We start from the raw sequence: 22,350 nt of genomic DNA on the forward strand, positions 1-22,350 counted from the left end.
GCAACTGACTCAACCAATTTGGCAAACAAAACCCTAGATGGCACCCCATTTCCAAGTTAAACAAACTCAACTAGCATGGAGTACTATCCTTTGAGTGTAGCTTAAATACAAAACAGCACAAGAAAAATCACTTTGTTACAAACATTTATTAGATTTTATATTCTGGAAGACATCACTTTGCATAATGTGGCTGTTTTATAGAGTCCCTTAGCCCTTTACGGAGTATAGCAGATTGAGGTTTGGTTGTTTGTATAGCTCCTTGGGATGAGGATAGCGCTACACTTGGATAGGAGGACGGAGACCCAGAGGCAAAATGCCTTGTGGTATCTTGAGGCTGGAGTGATCCACCATAAGTGGTGCTTCCCTGAAGGGTGAATGGCTTAGATGACCCTGACTGGGCACCATAGCTAGAGGTAAACTGCTTCCATGAACTCTGGATTGTAGCAGACGGACTGGCAGGATGTTGGGATGAGAATAGTGGTACACTTGGATAGGAGGATGGAGACCCCGAGGCAAACTGCCTTGTGGTATCTTGAGGCTGGAGTGATCCACCATAGGTGGTGCTTCCCTGCAAGCTGAAGGGAGCAGAGGGCCCTTCCTGGGTGCCAGAGTTGCCGGTGAAGGTGAACTGCTTCTGTGAACTCTGGACTGTAGCAGACTGACTGGCAGGATGAGAATAGTGGTACACTTGGATAGGAGGATAAAGAACCAGAAGCAAACTGCCTTGTGGTATCTTGAGGCTTCAGTGATCCACCATGAGTGATGCTTTCCTGCAGGGTGAATGGCTTAGATGACCCTGACTGGGTGCCATAGCTAGAGGTAAACTGCTTCCGTGAACTCTGGACTGTAGCAGACTGACTGGAGGTACCTTGGGATGAGGATAGTGATATACTTGGATAGGAGGATAAAGACCCAGAAGCAAACTGCCTTGTGGTATCTTGAGGCTGGAGTGATCCACCATAAGTGGTGCTTCCCTGAAGTGTGAATGGCTTAGTTGACCCTGACTGGGAACCATAGCTAGAGGTAAACTGCTTCCGTGAACTCTTGATTGTAGCAGACTGACTGGAGGCACCTTGGGGTGAGGATAGTGAGGATAGTGATACACTTGGATAGGAGGATAAAGACCCAGAGGCAAACTGACTTGTGGTATCTTGAGGCTGGAGTGATCCACCATAAGTGGTGCTTCCCTGCAGGGTGAATGGCTTAGATGACCCTGACTGGGCACCATAGCTAGAGGTAAACTGCTTCCGTGAACTCTGGATTGTAGCAGACTGACTGGAAGCACCTTTGGGTGAGGATAGTGACACACTTGGATAGGAGGATGGAGACCCAGAGGCAAACTGACTTGTGGTACCTTGAGGCTGGACAGAACTGTAAGGCAGGTGCCGAAAAGTCTGGGCCACCTCTGGTGGAAACAAAAATCTCCTGAGAATAAACATTGAACCCTCCCTTGCATAATGATATAACAGCAGCATCCGAGACGCAGCACACAGTGCAACTCACACCTCACACCTCACTTGAACAATCTCCCTCTTCTCCTGCTCACCTGAAACTCACTGAAAGCCCATGAAATGTTAAATGTGTACAAATAAGAAACTATGCATGTTTAGTATCATTTAAAGTGTCTCAGTGTGCCTGTTAAAATGGTTTCATTCTCCAAACCATAATGGAAAGCAAAAAGAAGTTAAGAAATATGAGAAGTAGTGTGCCCCTCTAAGGTGTTCCCTCCCCCAGATCCTCCATTCTGATCTCACAGTTGTGAGCCACTCACTGGGGGACCAAACCTAATTATAATGACGGACACCACCATTTGGTAAACAAATTGAATTATCTGGGTTTATAAGGAAAATGGGCAAAAGGTTCTGGGAGTCTGTAGGTTGACTGCCCACACAATCGCTGTGTGCAATTTTCATTGCCAGGTAATACTTTCTACAAATTCCTTGATTTCTGTTATGATATGATCAACTGATGATTTTATTCTCATGAATTGGATTTTGAATTATTGCTTCATTACCTGGTCAATAGATTGTAAACGTTTGATTTTACTCTGATTGACTCTTGAATTATCTCCCAAGGAGATTATCGGATTCGTATGCTCCCGCAATTCTGCGTCAGATTGGCGACGGCTAATACTTTGTCACTAGTTCAAGTGTACTTGTTTTGTAGAGACGGGGCATTCTGTTTAGGGGTAGCTAACGTGCTGCCTGACCAGCCTAAATTTGGGTACGTCTATTTTACCTCTGTCTTAATTTAATGTAACTTTAGATAAGTGTACGTGAGAGATCACGGGCTTGGCCAGTCTAAACTATTATAAGGAAAGTATCGTTGGTCAACTCATTGCTATAATAGGGCCAAAACCTCTACTAAAGTATAACTATTGAATTAAGTTCAAGTGTATGCAATTCAAGGGGACTAAAAAGAAAAGTATCTCTGATTGTGTTTTGGGTGAATCCGACGGTCTGAGATATTAGTCAAAACCTCTGTTTAGTGACGAAACTGACGAGATACATGATAAATATATCTATATAAAGATTGAAATGTCCACTTTTAAACGAAAAAATTCTAATTCAAAGCAAATATCATCTGATTATGTAATCCGTATGAAAGGTGCATTTCTTTCAAAAGGCGCATCCACTTTACAGCGGAGATGTATGGAGATATGATTGCAGCTGACACTAATTTAGAAAACACTAGTTTATTAATAAACAATTAAAATCTTCATTTTTTTTAAGACATATTTATTATCATTAACCTGCTTTTGCGGCAAGATTTATGCATGCGCTTATAGGCTTCCTCCATGCACCCAGTATTTAAGCAGAAATTAATATAAACGTGTGATTAGTAACTAAATCTGTTACACATTTGAAGATTTACTGTATCTTGAAGATTGTTGTATTGTATCTTCTGTTATAAAGATGAAGATTGACATTTCGTTAATAAAAAAATAAGCACATAATGTTGTAAAAATATAAACAACTTGTGTTCTGTTAGATATTCTGTGTACATCTGGACCGATTCCAGACCTTCGGGGACCTGCGGAAGCAGTGGACTGAATCTGGAGAAGAAACATCCAGAGCCACCCTGCACAGGCATGAGTAGTAAATACAATATGGCAAATGTCAAAATGATTGATTGACAGGTGGGCGTGGTTATCCTTTGATCTTCACCTGCCCCTTCCGGGTCCCCCCCTTCCTGTCCCGCCCCTTGTCCCGCCCCTTCCGGTCCCTCCCCTTCCTGTTACCTTTGACCTAGTTCCGCCCCTTCCGGTTCCGCCCCTTCCTGTTACCTTTGACCTAGTTCCGCCCCATCCGGTTACAGCTTCTGTCAAAATGATGGATGATGACCTTTGATCTAGTTTCGCCCCTTGCGGTTACAGCTTCTGTCAAAATGATGGATGTGTGACAGTTAGTTTGATCGTTTGAAGTTCATTTGATTAAGAAAAGGGAGGTATTGGCCTTTGATGTTAACATAAGCTTTGATGTTACAGTTACAAAGTGATTTGACAGTTAGTTTGAGATGTATTGGCTTTGATGGTTACAGTTAGTTTGATTGTTTGAAGTTGGTGTTTTGGTCACCGTCCCTGCATTCCTGAGCAGCAGCATGTATAAATGGGTCAGCCGTGAAAGTGATAAGAAAAAGTGGTGAAAGTTTATCTGTTCTGTAAAAGAATATAAAATAAAACCTCACACAAAAAGTTTGAATAAAATGTAGAACTATTCACTGAACCAAGCATTTCAGTTTAAATAAAATGGTGAAAGTTTATCTGTCATAAAGTCACAAAAATATTGCAAACAATCCAATGTATGAATGATATCACACTGTCTCAAAAAATGTGTGTGTGTGTGTGTGTGTGTGTGTGTGTGTGTGTGTGTGTGTGTGTGTGTGTGTGTGTGTGTGTGTGTGTGTGTGTGTGTGTGTGTGTGTGTCAAAGCAGGAATTTCCCCTCCCTCCGCATTGCTTAGGACCTTGGAAGTTTATCTCACACAGAAGTTGAAAAAGCATTATGTTCATTTAAATGAAATGATTATAAAATTTACATTTAGTCATTCACAAATATTTGACACTGACTCAAGTTGAAAAATCATGCTGTTCAATTAAAAGTATATAAATTAAACAAAAATAAAATCATCTTACTGTTTCACCATGGTTGAAAAAACCCACAAGTGTTTCCCCTGAAGTCTTTTCTCTCTGTCACACCAGCCTGTGGCTGGCCTGGTATCTGTTTTTGTGACACGTTCCTGAGCCCATTGAAAAGCATTGTGTTCCTTTAAAAGTATATAAATTAAAATATATCATATATAAAATAAATAGTTTACTAATTTAACTAAAGTTGAAAATCATGTTGTTCATTTAAAATCTTACTAAATTACTGAAGTTGAAAAGCATTCTGTTCATTTAAAATAAATATTTTACAAATTTACTGTACCAATTATCACCAGGGTTGAAGAAAAAAAATCACACAGGTAGTGCCTGCCAGCATGGACAGTGAGCGTGACAAATAAGTGATATCATCGCTGTTTTCGTACCACCGGTAATAAATTACTTTTAATTCATAAGACTTATTTTCAGGAGTGACAGTTATCAGTGAAATATGGCGCTCGTGTAATCAAAAGGTCTGGCTACTCCCTGGGAATGTGAATTGGCCTTGAACCTAAACAGTTCCATTCATAGAGTACTGAAAGAATATAGTGGACACACGGCTCCGCCGTTTTCCCATAGATTTCCACAGGCTCTTACTGTAAAAGGCTATAAAATAGCCAAGACACATGGACGTGTTCCATACCCCATGTTTGGACCAAAAACTTTTGCACCCTCTCTTCTATGACCACCTCATCAAAAATGCAAAACAGTAAGTATTTTCTCTATAATTAATTTATGCTACGGTGCTGTTTATCTGTATTATGCAATGATGTTTAATTTGAAAAATTGTTTATACATAAGGAAAAGAAGGTATAATTCATTAGTGTTTTAAATAGCCCATGCTATTTATCTGTGGGATCTGTGTTAGGCCCTTTATTATTCTCAATATATATGCTGCCACTTGGTAATATTCTAAGGAAACATGGAATTAGTTTCCATTGTTATGCTGATGACACTCAAATATATATTTCCTCACGGCCAGATGAATACGCTAAATTATCCAAATTGACAGACTGTGTTAAAGATATAAAAGATTGGATGACGCATAATTTTCTTTTATTAAATCCAGACAAGACAGAGGTAATACTTATCGGTTCTAAAAACCGTCCACAAAACCTTTCACAGCACGACTTTAACATAGTAGGATGCCCTGTTACTCTATCCGCTACAGTAAAAGACCTGGGTGTTACATTAGACTGCAACCTGTCTTTTGAAAAGCATATTTCATATGTTACAAAAACAGCCTTTTTCCACCTTAGAAACATTGCTAAGCTACGTAATATGCTATCAGTCTCTGATGCAGAAAAGTTAGTTCATGCATTCATGACCTCGAGACTAGATTACTGTAATGCTTTATTAGCTGGTTGTCCTGCATCTTCAATAAACAAGCTACAGTTAGTCCAAAATGCAGCCGCTAGAGTTCTTACTAGATTAAGAAAATATGATCATATAACACCGATTTTATCATCACTTCATTGGTTACCTATAAAGTTCCGTATTAATTACAAGGTATTGCTTTTGACTTATAAAGCTCTAAATGGTTTAGCTCCAGTCTATTTAACGGATCTTCTATCGCCTTACAATCCATCGCGCTCTTTAAGATCACTAGATTCGAGGTTTCTGGTCATTCCTAGGATATCCAGATCCACCAAAGGAGGCAGAGCATTTTCACATTTAGCTCCGAAGCTCTGGAATAGCCTTCCTGATATTGTTCGTTGCTCAGACTCGCTCTCCCAGTTTAAAACTAGACTGAAGACGCATCTATTTAGCCAGGCATTCATATAAATTTTTTATCTTACAGTTACTGTAAATTCGGCCTCTAGTTCATAAACGCCAGAGGAGAACTGGCCCCCGACTGAGCCTGGGTTCTCCCAAGGTTTTTTTTCTCCATTGGGTCACCTGATGGGGTGTTAGGACACCATTAGGTCACTGGATGGAGTTTTTCGGTTCCTTGCCACTGTTGCCTTTGGCTTGCTCAGTTGGGGATATTCAAATTAATTAACCAATCATACCATTGATCAGCTCTACCAAACTTGGATGTCTTTTTTCCAGTAATAAACAAACATTAAGTTGTTTTGATTGATACTGTGAAGCAGCTTTGATACAATCTGTATTGTGAAAAGCGCTATATAAATATATTTGACTTGACTTGACTTGACTTGCTACGTATTTGTTTTATCCACATTATGCTATTAGTATTTTTATCTGCTGTAACTGGTGATACAGATATTAAAATGTATCTGCTATATTAATTTATCAAAGTATGGGTTTAAAAATATGGAGCATTGTATTATGATATCGATGTGATACAGATATTAACATGTATCTACTATATTAGTTTATCAAAGTATGATTTTAAAAATGTACAACATTGTTTATGTTCATTATGCTATGTTTTTTTTTAAACCATATCACAAAAGTATCAGTTTAACATGACTGTTTTACAGCAATGTTTATTTTGCATTATGTTGTATTTTTTATCTGATGTAACTAAAATCTGCAGCATCGTTTATTTAAGCTGCGGGGTTTCCATAAAGGACCTTAAAATAAATGTTTTGGATTTATTCAGTTTTAAATCTTATTTAGAGATTATTTTAGTCATGCTTATATGTGCATAGGCCTATTTTATTCCTCTTCAGTTACTTACTTTTTAAATTTTGCTAGGTTACTTTTTAATTCTTCTTTTACTATGTCTTTGATTTTAACTTTTAGCAATTTGCATGATAAATTGTTTAACATGTAAGCTATATGAATGACACTGTCACAATGTGATAAGCAAAACATATAAAAGTCAAGTCAAAGCTATTTATGTAGGCTAGCGCGTTTCGTTGCCATTTAAAATAACATGGTCTTTCCTTCTCTCTCTAGAGACAGCAAACACTGAAGGACAATCAGGCAACCAAGTAACATGTTAGTATGGTTTATATTTTATTTTTAATGAGAAAACATTATAGAGTGCAACAGGCGGTTTCTGGGAGTAAAAACATTTACTTTCTCCATAAGTAAATTAATTTTAAAGACAAACCTACTGTGAGCTAAGAGGTTGTTAATACATGGTATTTGATTCTGATAAAGCCTTCAGCTTATTTTTTTGTAAATAATCGTGTTTCACAGTTGAACTCCTGGTGAAACCTACATGACCCATGAGCCATGATGCTGTAGTGAAAATTATGTCAAACATAGTTAAAAAAAAAAAAAAAAAAAAAGCAACACACTCCAAAATAGCTCTGCCCACTCACATGAAGCACTGCGAATGACATAATCTCCCTACCCTCTCAAAATACTGAAATGTTTGTATAAGCTATATATGCATATTTTGCATATTTATATATAAATATATATTTTTTTAAATCACTATGGGAAATAAGAATGAAAAAAGGGGGGGGGGGGGGGGGGGGGGGGGGGGGGGAGGCACTGTTCCACTCTACGTATAATGACAGATGAACTGACAGATATTTTATGTAAACAGGCAAAATCTCTGCATCTGATGATGGCCATGTGTTTTCGCCAATCATAACTGGTTTAACTCTTGGCTCCTTTGAGATCAATATGACTTCTGCCAAACCAAATGTGCCGGCATATTGTAAGTGTAATACACGAGAAACTATTAATACACGAGAAACTATTAAAACAGTTTTCACCTATGTAATGTATAAAATTATTCTTAATTAAGCAGTCCTAGTTAACTATTTGGGACCAATTTTAAGGAAGGTTACATTCTGGTCTAACAGTGTCATGTACAAATTTGCAATACAGAATTGTTTTGTGTTTTTGGTACTATTGGATCGAGTTTTGTAGAATTTATTTTATGTGGTGTAATGCTCCTGGATTATTCACACTGAGAATTGTAACTATTACTATAGCCTTTATCAGCCATTTATTTTACTGCAGACATATCAACCTTATTTATTTACTGCAGATTTTATCAAAGGCACGAATTAACTTAATTCATGGCAGCAATAATAAAAGAAGAAGAAAAAAAATGAACAATTGACAGATGAACTGACAGATATTTTATGTAAACAGGCAAAATCTCTGCATCTGATGATGGCCATGTTTTTTCGCCGATCATAACTGGTTCAAGCTCCTTTGAGATCAATATGACTTCTGCCAAATCAAATGTGCCGGCAAATTGTAAGTGTAATACACGAGAAACTATTAATACACGAGAAACTATTAAAACAGTTTTCGCCTATGTAATGTATAAAATTAATCTTAATTAAGCAGTCGTAGTTAACTATTTGGGGCCAATTTTAAGGAAGGTCGCATTCTGGTCTAACATTGGCATGTGCACATTTGCAATACAGAATTGTTTTATGTTTTTGGTACTATTGGATCGAGTTTTGTAGAATAAGCCAAGATTAATTTATTTTATGCGGTGTCATGCTCCTGGATTATACAGACTCAGATTTGTAACTATTACTACAGCCTTCATCAGCCATTTGTTTTACTGCAGACTCATCAAACTTATTTATTTACTGCAGATTTGATCAAAGCCAAATACTGCCCAAACGGGGATACTGGGAAAGCAGAGAAAGAAGGATAATACAAGGTTAGATTCAATCTTTATATTCTTTCCCATTCTGCCTTCATTTTCCTTTTTCCTGTTATTGTTTTAATTTTTATATTCTCAGATCATCAAAGGTTTCTGAAAGCAAACACCAGTCAGTTGGTTGAAAAAGTGAAGAACATTGATCCAATAATTGACAATCTTGATTGCTCACTGAATCAGTTACAAATGTGCGAGCGAATCCAACACACCAGATGAAGATGTGGGAACCGCTGGACTATGTGAATTGTGAAAGCATTGCCAACGACCTGGTCAACGCTTTGGTCAAGCATGAAGAATCTCTCATGAAGAAACTGCAATAACAAGTGTTGTAGCCTATTGTTTGGCATTATGTACTTAAACAGTTTTTTAAAAAATAAAAAAAATTTAATAATTGATTGGTGATGGAGTTTTAATTTTTGTATTTAGAACCAAGTATATTGTACAAGTAAGAAGAAACCAAACTGGCCATATAATGTTATATTGCACATAATAAACAATGGCAAAGTTTGTATTCCTTAAAAAACAGGCAATGTTTGAGAACCCTAATATTGGTGTAATCTCTGCCAGGTCTCAACCACAAATGCAAAACTTTGTGGTGGGTGATACGGGCATAGCTTTACTAAAGGAAAATATTATGGAAGTAATTTTCAAACTATATTTTATTTATTTATATTATGGTTTTTATGGAGCTAGAAATGTGTCTTTATTATATGCGAGAAAATAAATGATCTGAGAGAAGAAAAAAAAAGTTTGAGAGAAAAAGTTATCACACTGATAGCAAAAAAGCATTTCATGAGAGAAAAAAGAATATTTGAGAGAAAAAGTTTTCATACCAATAGCAAAAAATAATATTTGAGACTAAAAAAGTTTTGAGAGAAAGTATTTTCTCATAGAACATAAAAAAATATAAATTTGAAATTTCTAAAATTATTTCCGAGAAAAAAAATCTCTCTCAAAATACTTTGAAAAAAATCTCGAATATATATTTTTTGCTATCAGTGTGAAAACATTTTCTCTAAAAATAAAAAGTGTTTCTCTCAAAACGCTTTTCTTTGCTCTCGATGCAATTTTTTGCTCTCGTGTCAGGATTTTGCTTTAGCTGTGAAAATTGTGTCATGGGCGGGGCCACGTTCTTTTTTTTCCTATTGGAACGTTCCTATTGGCCAGTCGGGTGAGCATCGTCTTAGGCAGCGTTTCCCAAACGGGGTGCCGCGGCACCCTGGGGTGCCTTCTGGCGAGAGCAGGGGTGCCGTGTAAAAACTCCATTAAACATTTTTAAATTGCTAAAATGTGTAAAAAAAATAATAATAAATGTATCATCATTCTCGCATCGTCTAATAACAACAAATAATGCACACAAATTTATAATAAAAAATGCAACTCATAAGTTTTCCGCGTTCGTTGAATTGCGGGGGTTCCTCATGATTTCATTCTCGTGCTTCATTCCCAGCGTCCACACATAAAGCTGCCTCTTTTTCATGGCTTGTTGCGCTTACGGTCAAATACACACGAACCATTGTCACAACGTCCGTCTTGCCGCATATTCACAAACACATCGGTTATGTCCGTACTGCTGTCAACGGTAACGCGTGCGATTAATGTTTTTCAGTTTTACGCGTTAAAAAAGATTTAAACACAATTAACGCAGCATCCGTTTTTTCTGTCATCCTTTGGCTAGCCTTACATTATATAATCACATTCTTATTCATGCAAATGCTTTTAAACCATGCAACCGCGAAAAGACAAAAGAGAACGCGCTGTCTGTGAATGTCCTGCTGACACAGGACGACGCGCATCGCGTGCCAGAATCGACTTCTCTTTCGTGCTTGAACGAATAATAACACACAGTTATGACAAAATGTCCGTTTTGTTGAGTATCCTCATGAGAGCAGTCTTAAATTAGTTAAAATCTTAAATTAGAGTTGTGAGAAGATGGGACGCGTGTGAGATAAACAAGTGCAGCAGTGACAACAGAATCAAAGAACAGGTAACAGAGAAAATTACTCACTGCTCTTGACTAAAGAACGCTTGTAGCTTTAATAAGGATTCATCTATATTTAATTTATTATTTATGCAGTGAAGACTGTAAAGTGTTTGATAACTTTATTCAATTTCTGTGTATTTCCTGACATCAGTAGCAGTATTGGTATCAGTGATACTGGGCTTCATTCATAAAAAAGATGCCATTAAACAATTATTTAAAATATACTGTCTTTATGTTGTTTATACATTAATTTGGAGATTAACTGTGAAATTATTACATTATAAAATATATTAAAAACAAGCTATCTTGTGCAATTATAACAAAATTATCCCAATATAAAAACACAAATAGGCCTACACTGAGTGAGCAAACATTTAGGTGAGATTTGCAATGGTAATTGAGCAATGTTTTGCTGAATTATGAATAAAAGCCTTAATTAAATATGTCATCATGTAAAGTCATCTCTGCAGAAGAAATTAATGATTTCCTAGACTTTAAATGGATGGACAAAAAAATTGATAATATTAAAAAATATCTATATGACAGTAGGCCTATATACGGCAGTTATTCCCTGTGGTATTGAAAATCAATACATTTCAAGGTATAGTATCAAAGTAGTATCGTGACAACACTAGTGTAGGGTGCCACAATTTTTTTTAAATTTTCAAAGGGTGCCTCGACTGAAAAAAGTTTGGGAAACACTGGTCTTAGGCTTGTTCGACTTGAACCGGCGCTGCGCAGACCGATCGGTTGATGACATCAAAGTACCGCGAGAGCGATTCAAAAGCATAAGGAGCCGTCTGCTCTCTAATCGCTCTCGCGGTACTTTGATGTCATCAACCGATCGGTCTGTGCAGCGCCGGTTCAAGTCGAACAAGCCTATTGTCTTAGGAGTCGAACTGAATCATTACACCATTGTTCGCGTTCGGTTCACCTAGATAGATGCCGTCTCTGCAGATGATGACACACACACAACTCGATGGGTAGCTGGCTGAGCAAGTTCAGCATCACTGAAGATTACACATTAAACAATAGCACTCATGCAAGTTTACCTAGCATGATGGCTAATTAATAATTAGCTTTACTAGCGATTAGCAAGCTAATAATATAATACACATTCATTCATGAATATGAGTGCTATTTTTAATGTTTAATCTTCAGTGATGCTGAACTTGCTCAGCCAGCTAACATCCAGTTGTGTGTGTCATCATCTTACCCAAACATTGGAGTGTCCGTGCTCGACTTAGAGCTTAGATCAGGCCCAAAAAATCAAGCCCGATCCTACCCGAGCCCGTGCACGTTGTGTCCGAGCCCAGCCCGACGCATTAACAATAATTATGAGCCCGAGCCCGATTTAAACCCGAGTCCCGACCATTTTAATACGTGGGTCGTTATAACTGACGTTCTCAACTACTTTCTATGTTACTTTCTCCTCCTCCTCTGTTCTGCACCTCCAAATACTTTCAAGTTAGCCTACGTGTCGCCATCATACACATCAGCATAAATGCTCCTGATAAATTATGTGTTATTAAAGCATTAACACACAAACCACTGTTATAACATAAAATCAAGCAGCTACTGAGTGCATGGTTTGGCATGACTGAATGCGCGCAAAGTGCGCTCACTGAAAAATCCCTAAAGCTGACATCAGTTCATCGCGATCTCACACATCTCTGTTATTATCAATGAAGCTGACTGCACAATGAATCTTTCATAATATATACACTTTGTTTGTTATAATTAGAGGATTTGCCAGCATACAGAATTCAGCTCTGAACAAAAAGTCCGTTTTGAGCAGTGAGGGGAGACTATCTTAAATGCTTCTGATTGGCCATTGCGTTCAAGAAATCAACACATATGTCTGTGATTGGCTACATCGCTCAACGCTGCAAACATGTTATAAAACAAAACTCTGGCCTGTAAATCATTTGTATTTTGTTTTAGTTGTTCTTGTTGTTTTTCTGCAACAGATGAATAAAAATGTATTAGTTTTTATGTTTTATTCATAGATATTTCTAGTTTGCGGGAGTCCCACAAATCGTTTTATTCTCCCGGAACCCACACACACAGAGTGAGTGCATTACAGCCCGCGCCCGCGCTCGCACTCGGCCATCAAACCTAGTCCCGCGCCACACTCTCTTACGTTGGGAGTGCACGTCTCTAGATCAAAAGCCCGGCCTGGCCCGAGGATGGTGACGGGAAATATCGGCCCGAGGTCGGGCCTGGGCTCGGGCAGAGAATCTAAACTCTAAGGCAGAGACTGCATCTATCTAGGTGAACCGAACGCGAACAATGGTGTAATGATTCAGTTCGACTCCTAAGACAAGACGATGCTCACCCGACTGGCCAATAGGAACGTTCCAATAAGAAAAAAAGAACGTGGCCCCGCCCATGACACAATTTTCACAGCTAAAGCAAAATCCTGACACGAGAGCAAAAAATTGCATCGAGAGCAAAGAAAAGCGTTTTGAGAGAAACACTTTTTATTTTTAGAGAAAATGTTTTCACACTGATAGCAAAAAATATATATTTGAGATTTTTTTTCCAAGTATTTTAAGAGAGATTTTTTTTCTCAGAAATAATTAAAAAAAATTCAAATTTATATTTTTTTATGTTCTATGAGAAAATACTTTCTCTCAAAACTTTTTTTAGTCTCAAATATTATTTTTTGCTATTGGTATGAAAACTTTTTCTCTCAAATATTCTTTTTTCTCTCATGAAATGCTTTTCTGCTATCAGTGTGATAACTTTTTCTCTCAAACTTTTTTTTTTCTCTCAGATCATTTATTTTCTCACATGTAATAAAGACACATTTCTAGCTCCATAGGTTTTCATGTTGATTTAAAGTTTTTCTTATTAACTAATACCTTTATTTTTTACATCCAGCACAAAATTTTGTTCAAAAATCGTTCTCTGACCCCAAATAATCAGATAATGGTGTGTTCACAATCTACAATTAGATATTATCCTGCTTAGTATGTGTGTAAATAGTTGTGCTTAAATGTTTGGATGTATTTTTACACGCCAACATATTTTGTCACACCGTAGTGATGCAAAGTTCCACACTCTTGTAAAGACTATGGTCTAACTTTAAAACAATCTTTATACATGAATTCAAAAGACCAAATCACTAAGAAAACAGGGGATGAAAAGCACCGTTTATAATAAATATAGACAAAGTATTAACGCAAAAAGTGTATGCTGTTTCACACTTAAACTATTACAACAGAATCACATCTGACTATGCAGATAAAATTGCGCAAAAGTAAATTCTAGTGATCAACTTGCTAAAGAGTAAATACAACATGAGCCATTTAAAGCAAATACGAAAAGCCACCTGTGATCAGTTTTGTATGTTTGTAATTGACATTTTATATAGTCAATTAGGCCGTTTTCTTGCTTCTTTTTGTTTTTGTACAGTTTGCAAAAACTATAGTCTCCGAGCGTGGTCAAACATATAGGAATTTATGAAAAACATGAACAGATATTTCTACATGAGATATTTCTTTTAGAACATCTTTCAGCTATGTCTACGAAACATCGACATGTGTCAGGATTCAGGCTCGGAGACAGAGGTAAGTGATAAACATAGATGTATCTTTATTTAACTCAAAGGTAAGTATGCAGGGTCAGAGCCGGCGCCAGCCGAGCACTGATGAGGGGGCGTCTGAAATACCGAGAGGGGGCGTTCACATTAACGCACGTCACCACTTTTTGCCAGGGTCGATCTTCTCCCCACCACTTTTTAAAACATCTTCGCGGCACGGATGTACCAATACAAATTAATAAAACATCTCCAGTTAACTAGCAGAGGATTAATTTTGTTCGTTTGTCAAATTAGAGTTGTTCTAGCGCTGAAATGTGTTGCTTTTAAATCAAGTGATCAAAGTGCTCGTTGCCGCTGCGATCAGTGAAGCGGATACAGTGTTGTCTTGTGGCTCGCGCAGTTTTCACACTGACGCGCGTTTCAATCTATTGCTGTTGCGGGAGACTTTATTCGTTACAATGAAATCACAAATTAAATGCACACAAACGTGTCCCTGCTTGATATAGACTGTTATAAACGATTGATAAGACGTTTTGATGAGAGAGAGAAAAAAAAACTTTTTGCTAAAAAGGCTTAGCCTTCCCCTGGCCACGGACTTGAGACTAGCAATACACAATTCAAGTGAAATTTTCTCCCTCAAAAGCAGCCTGACTGCTTCTACTAGTTGCTTTTATAAAGAAATGCTCAGGGCCGGCGCCACGTTGCTGGTCTAGGATCAGTTTCCTCCTCTCCATTACCAAATGATAAGCGCGACTGGGCTGGCTCAGCTGTGGTCTGTGGAAAACGACGTAAACTGCATGCGTGCGCACGCGCAGAGATAATTCATGCGCGTGATAATTCATTTTATGCAGGATTTATGCATTTTTTTCGGTAAACAATTTTTAAATAAATGAAAGCAATATAATTTATAAATTGCAATGTTTTTATTAAATTGTTATCACTTTAAATACTCATTCATTTGCACGTTGTGTCCGAGCCCGGCCCGGCCCGACAAATTAACTGTAATTATGAGCCCGAGCCTGTTTAGGGATAAAAATTGCTAGCTATGAAATTAGCCTTGGCAAGACAAAGACGTCAGCTATTTTGTTTAAAAAATCAGCAACATTTCCTCTAAATTTACTGACGTTCTCAACTACTTTCTAAGTTACTTTCCCCCGCCCGCAACATTAATGTTTTATCCCGCTCCTGCCCACAAATAGACTTTTTTTCTGTACCTCCAAAATACAAATACTACTTGTCGCCATCATACACATCAGACATCAGCATAAATGCTCCTGATAAATTTGTTACTAAAGCATTAACTTTAAAGCTTGTTAAAGCACACATATAGTTGTTCTTGTTGCTTTTCTGCAACAGAAGAATAAAAATGTATTACTTTTTATATGTTTTATTCATAAATATTTCTAGTTTGAGGGAGTCCCGTGATTCGCGAATCGTTTTATTCTCCCGCAACCCGCACACACAGAGTGATGTGCATTACCGCCCGCGCCCACGCTCGGTCATCAAATCTAGTCCCGCGCCGCACTCTATTGCGTTGGGAGTGCACGTCTCTAGATCAAAGGCCCGGCCCGGCCCGAGGATAGTGACGGGAAATATCGTCGGTTCGGGTCAAGTTCGGGCTCGGGCAGAGAATCTAGCAGCTAAGCTCTAATTGAGAGTGACATAACCACAAAACTAAACAACGAGGGCATCATCAACGCATGATGCCATGTCTAAACGCAGGATTTTGCTGCATTAGGTAAGGCCATGTTTATTTATATTGGCTGCCAGGCATACAGTGCTTTTTTTTTTGCTCAAATTAACAGTTTGTAAACGTATAGTTGCGCTAATAACAAGTGAGTTAACGGGAGCGTTTATACTGGGACGCTTAAGTTGTTGCTAGGCGACGTTGGTTAAAACTACATGGTTAGGAAATCTATTTAAATGCAGGGGAAGCGCAAATCTTAGCCTTACCCTGGAGTTTGTTCACCCTCCTCCTATGCCGACTCTCCCGATTGCCCCCGATATGCATTATTCAACCTTGAAATTATGGAATATCCGTTCTACAGTCCGTAGCCGTCGTGTGATCTTTCCCGTATGAGAAATTTAACGTAATGCTAGGGTGAGCGAGCACGCAAAATCAAACGACCAATCAAAATTCGACTTTGTCTAACAGACTGTCCTTAATTAAAATATTATTAATTCAGCTTAATATTCACAAAAACAAGAAAATGTGAAAATGTAATTGGCAAATGTGATTTTTAAATAGCATATTTTATCAATACAATCCCGTTTACATTCATGGTGATCTGAGGGGGCGGGAGAGTCCCGTTGAGGGGGCGTCGCCCCCTCACGCCCCCCCGTGGCGCCGGCCCTGTGCAGGGTTTCGGGAGTTCCACGGTGATCTCGAAGAGGATATATGTGGCAGGAATGCATCCAGGTGAGTGAATCCTCTTCTTAAGGAATAACGTGGCGGGTAACACAGATCAATAACTTTGAGTTTTTCTCTCTTTTCAGATCGTTCGTGGATAGGCGTGATTCAGGAAGGATTCCAGGTGAGTAGATCCTTTGAAGTGCACGTGACAATGAGCTCACCAGTTCAGTGATACTTTCCCTTTCTCTTGCAGCTCATCCAGTGGGAAACGGGACTCGTGGCGGATTCCAGGAAACGGAGAACATCATGGAGCGGATCCTGGGAACATCAGAACAAGGACAACAAGGTTAGTTTCTTTCAGGTAAGTATACTTTACGTCCGTTGCTGAAGGATGGCTCAGAGTGAGACAAGTGGTGACTGGTAAGGGTCGTTCCTGTTGGAGATTTGACAATGACTAGGAGTGAATCGGGTGCTTTTGTGCTGGCTGGGAAGTGAGTGCTGAGTGGAAACAGGTGCAGGTGATCAGTAATCTGGGGACAGTGATCTTTGCGTGGTGACATGTGAGGGATCTGATTGGCTCCTGACAACATGAAAGATGAGTATTGCTGTTTTTCTGTTACCTATAAAACTATTATACTTCAAACTCGTTCAGCTATTGCCCATTTCACAGCACAGTCATAGATACACAGTTATTTTATGCATGTGGCTAAACAACGGTTAAGCTAATGAATTACCGGCTATATTTTTACGTGAATGGCGGGATGATTCATTTTTTAATCCGTCTACACCGATACTTTGACACAAGAGTTTTAGGTCTGATCCAGAAAACAGACGGTAAGCAGTAAGTTATGAAAACATGTGATAAGCAGTTTTGGCCTCATCATCAAAATGTTTTAACATAGCGCAAGTTTCAATTGTTTGATAAATTATCTAACGATTATACCTATCAACAGTTATATGTGAAACAAGCTCAGTTACATTAGAGTTGGATTCTTGTTTATATTGTACATTGTTATTGAACCGCATGTTTAACAGTGCTAGTGTTCTTAAATTGTTTACCACGGTTTCATTTTTAACAACACTATCGCAACACTTAGTCGTATTGCCGGGTGTGATTGTAATGTTTTGTATGGTGTCTTCTTTACACTTTCACCCCATGGATATCTGTTTCCTACAGTTAGCTGTAGTGAACTCTAGGTCCTCTCTTTGTTCATATAGGCTACGACAGTATGCACATGATTTAATAAAATGATGGTTTAAACCACATTATTTTATTATACCATTTTTAAATAGCGCTTACATGTATATTTTATATTTTAACCCTTTATGCAAATATAGAATAGGCCTACCGCACAAGGATCTGTGAAATATTTTTTTCGTGTAAAACATCTATGTAGATCTATCTATGTTTTTAAAAATACAAAGAAATCTTTCTACCAGCGACCCTCAAAATCTGGGCATAGCCTACAACAAAACACAGTGCATCCGTGTACGATGATTGATCAGAAAATTACTTTTGTCGCTTTGTTTGAAGAAACACTTAGCTGGTGCTTGATAACTACTAAAATTATTAATGCGCAAGAATCAAGACTTATAATACCATTTTATTATAAAATTGTGAAACCTCAAAGCTCCGACACGGTCGCAAAGAATGATTTAAGTGGTACAATCTTTTATTTCAATAGTAGGCTATTTTTCTTTACAAAATTATGAATACAATACAATACAAACTTTGCCATTGTTTATTATGTGCAATATATCATTATATGGCCAGTTTGGTTTCTTCTTACTTGTACAATATACTTGGTTCTAAATACAAAAATTAAAACTCCATCACCAATCAATTATTAAAAACATTTTATTTTTTTAAAAACTTTTTAAGTACATAATGCCAAACAATAGGCTACAACAGTTGTTATTGCAGTTTCTTCATGAGAGATTCTTCATGCTTGAACAAAGGGTTGATCAGGTCGTTGGCAATGCTTTCACAATTCACATAGTCCAGCGGTTCCCACATCTTCATCTGGTGTGTTGGATTCGCTCGCACATTTGTAACTGATTCAGTGAGCAATCAAGATTGTCAATTATTGGATCAATGTTCTTCACTTTTTCAACCAACTGACTGGTGTTTGCTTTCAGAAACCTTTGATGATCTGAGAATATAAAAATTAAAACAATAACAGGAAAAAGGAAAATGAAGGCAAAATGGGAAAGAATATAAAGATTGAATCTAACCTTGTATTATCCTGTTTCTCTTCTTTCCCAGTATCCCTGTTTGGGCAGTATTTGGCTTTTGGCCCTGGGAAGGGGGACAGGTTTGGGGAGAGAAGGGGACGAGAGAGAGAGAGAGAGACAGATGGAAGGGGCTCGCCGACCCCTGGGCACGCCACCATGTGATCCTCCGCCAGGTGGATGGCCTGGTCCAGCGACGTCGGGCTGTGGCACTGGACCCACTGGGCGGTCTTCTTGGGCAGTTTGGAGATGAATTGTTCCAGTACCACCTTGTTGATAACGTCCTCGACGTCGCCTCCGTCGGCCATCAGCCATCTGCGGCAGGAGTCCCGGAGCTGTTGCTCCATGACGAAGGGTCGGCCGGACTCTTCCAGGGTCAGGGATCTGAACCGCTGGCGATGTTGTTCAGGGGTCCGGCCAACCCGCTGAAGAATGGCGCGCCTCAGGTCTTCATAGACCAGGAGATTCTGGACTGGCAGTTGGTGGGCAGCTATCTGCGACTCTCCCGATAGCAGTGGGATGAGTCGCATGGGCCAGTCCGCTCGGGGCCATCCCCGGGCCTCGGCCGACCTCTCAAAAAGGTCCAGGAATGCCTCCGGGTCATCCTGGGGTCCCATCTTATTGAGAGGCAGGGGCGGGGTCGAGGCCGTAGCTGGATCGGGGACGGCCCGAATCTCCCGGTCGAGCCAGCTCCGGAACAGCTCGCGGTCTTCTTGCTGGCCTTGGAGAAGCATTTGGAACCGCTGGTCTTGCTCCTCCTTTACGGCCAGCAGGGCATGGTGTTGTTCCCTGTGAAGACCCGCGAGCAGTCTTCTTCTTCCCGGGTTTCGGCACCAGTGTAATGAAACTCAGCGTGGGTGTAGGAAGAAGAAGACAGGGTCGGCGGAATTGGGACTCGCACTTTATTTAATAACAAAAATAAAGAAAACAAAAAGGTGCGCTCGTGCGCCTTCACTGTAGTGAAACACTACAGAAATATCCAAAACACTCTTTTCTATTTGAACCAACTCAGTCCGTTTGCCAGTGTGCTCTGTTGCAGTCGCGTGCGAGTCCCAGGCCTCTCTCACTCCTCTCTCATTCCCGGCAGCTTATATGCGGTCTCCACGCCAATCACTGCAATCAGACACAGGTGTTCATCATCTGCACTTGACCCACTTACTCACCGCACAGCGGTAAGTAAATAACGTATCTCTCGTTAAACGACATTTAAATTTAAACCCAGAAGTCTGTCCCAACCACCGCCGCATTTAGTTTAATCTTAACTTTTTACTTTACTTTACTAGCTAACTCCCTCCTATTTCAGTCTATGCTCCCTGCTCTGGCTCCGTTCGTTCTTCATCTTCCTTGTGTTTTCTGGTGGACGCTCCGTTCGTTTCCATGATCATTTCTCGCGCTGGTTTCACTGCAAACTGCGCGCAGCCAATGGGCGTATGAAACGTCATCACGTAGCATTACGGCACAGTGTTCATGGGAAATGTAGGAACTGCCAGGGGATAAATGACCGAGAACAGAGCCTTATGCATCATCGGCCAAACTGGCTTGTAAGTTTTTATTAACACGCGCCAAAATGAATTTTAACCCGCATTTGGCGGGTTGGCGGGTGTTAATTTAGAACCCTGTATATATATATATATATATATACAGGTGCTTGTCATATAATTAGAATATCTTCAAAAAGTTGATTTATTTCAGTAATTTCATTCAAAAAGTGAAATTTGGATATTATATTCATTTATTACACACAGACTGATATATTTCAAGTGTCCATTCCTTTTAATTTTGATGATTATAACTGACAACTAATGAAAACTCCAAAATCAGTATCTCAGAAAATATGAATTTTGTGAAAAGGTTCAATATTGAAGACACCTGGTGCCACACTCTAATCAGCTAATTAACTCAAAACACCTGCAAAGGGCCTTTAAATAGTCTCTCAGTCTAGTTCTGTAGGCTACACAATCATGGGGAAGACTGTTGACCTGACTTCACAGCTGTCCAAAAGACGACCATTGACATCTTGCACAAGGAGGGCAAGACACAAAAGGTCATTGCTAAAGAGGCTGGCTGTTCACAGAGCTCTGTGTCCAAGCACATTAATAGAGAGGCGAAGGGAAGGAAAAGATGTGGTAGAAAAAAGTGTACAAGCAATAGGGATAACCGCACCCTGGAGAGGATTGTGAAACAAAACCCATTCAAAAATTTGGGGGAGATTCACACTTACCCCTTTTCCACCAAAAAAGAACTGGTTCGGAACTGGTGCTGTTTCAAAGTTGGTTCGGAGTTGGTTCAACTTGCGAACCTTCTCAGAACCTGTTTGTTTTTCCACTGACTAGAGCGGCCAGCCAACTGCGTTGTTACGTCACTGTGTACGTCGCTATACGTCTTAGCTAGAAATGCTTGCAAGTACAACATTACTTTGGGATTATCTCTAACTCGTGTACCAAGAAGGCTTTAAAAACAATTGAAATATGTAAGTCTTTTAATATTTTCCTTTGATATGTAATCTTTTCTGATTAGTTATGTACCCCTGTCTTGTGTCTTTTTTTTCTTTCCGTTTATTTGTTCTATATTGTGACTGTTTTCTTCTTTGCTTACATAATGTTTTCAATAAAAAATAAAATAAAAAAAAGCTAGAAACACTTGCGCCACCTTCAAGCATAACAATTACAATGGCGGACTACATCGTGTTTCTGCAAATGTTTCTCCTGGCTTTGCGGTCAGAAAAGATGTTTAGAACACATCTAACCCCGCCCCCAGCCCCCAACGTAAGCATGGCGTGGCAAAAGAACTGTTTTAGTCCAGCAAAGAGTTGGTGCCGCTTTGGAACCAGTTTTCCTGGCCGAGAACCGGTTCTTTGGCTGTCGAAACACAAAGAACTGGTTCGCGAGTAGGCACCGGCTCTGAACCGGCTCTAAAAATGCTTTGGTGGAAAAGGGGTAAAAGAGTGGCCTGCAGCTGGAGTCAGTGCTTCAAGAACCACCACGCACAGATGTATGCAAGACATAGGTTTCAGCTATCGCATTCCTTGTGTCAAGCCACCCTTGAACAAGACACAGCGTCAGAAGCATCTCGCCTGGGCTAAGGACAAAAAGGACTGGACTGCTGCTGAGTGGTCCAAAGTTATGTTCTTTGATGAAAGTAAATTGTGCATTTCCTTTGGAAATCAAGGTCCCAGAGTCTGGAGGAAGAGAGGAGAGGCACAGAATCCACGTTGCTTGAAGTCCAGTGTAAAGTTTCCACAGTCAGTGATGGTTTGGGGTGCCATGTCATCTGCTGGTGTTGGTCCACTGTATTTTCTGAGGTCCAAGGTCAACACAGCCATCTACCAGGAAGTTTTAGAGCACTTCATGCTTCCTGCTGCTGACCAACTTTATGGAGATGCAGATTTCATTTTCCAACCGGACTTGGCACCTGCACACAGTGCCAAAGCTACTAGTACCTGGTTTAAGGACCATGGTATCCCTGTTCTTAATTGGCCAGCAAACTCGCCTGACCTTAACCCTATAAAAAATCTATGGGGTATTGTGAAGAGGAAGATGCGA

The 22,350-nt window shown here is 39.3% G+C and overlaps 1 protein-coding gene and 1 long non-coding RNA gene across 2 annotated transcripts; one reads left to right on the forward strand and one right to left on the reverse strand.

Annotated features, from left to right (window-relative positions):
* Positions 1-407: 407 nt before the first annotated feature.
* Positions 408-1,439, reverse strand: LOC143722248 (uncharacterized). The gene has a single exon (XM_077213546.1). It carries the CDS (start codon positions 1,437-1,439, stop codon positions 408-410), a length of 1,032 nt encoding a protein of 343 aa, XP_077069661.1.
* A 6,217-nt stretch (positions 1,440-7,656) lies between these two features.
* On the forward strand, positions 7,657-8,677 carry LOC143722139 (uncharacterized). Its single transcript, XR_013196839.1, has 3 exons — positions 7,657-7,723; positions 8,167-8,274; positions 8,625-8,677. It is a non-coding gene; the product is annotated as an uncharacterized LOC143722139 (long non-coding RNA).
* The last annotated feature ends 13,673 nt before the right edge of the window (positions 8,678-22,350 follow it).

The sequence above is a fragment of the Siphateles boraxobius genome, unplaced genomic scaffold (genome assembly GCF_051911475.1).
Source record: "Siphateles boraxobius isolate OS27281-9 unplaced genomic scaffold, OSU_SipBor_1 66, whole genome shotgun sequence".
NCBI classification, from domain to species: domain Eukaryota; kingdom Metazoa; phylum Chordata; class Actinopteri; order Cypriniformes; family Leuciscidae; genus Siphateles; species Siphateles boraxobius.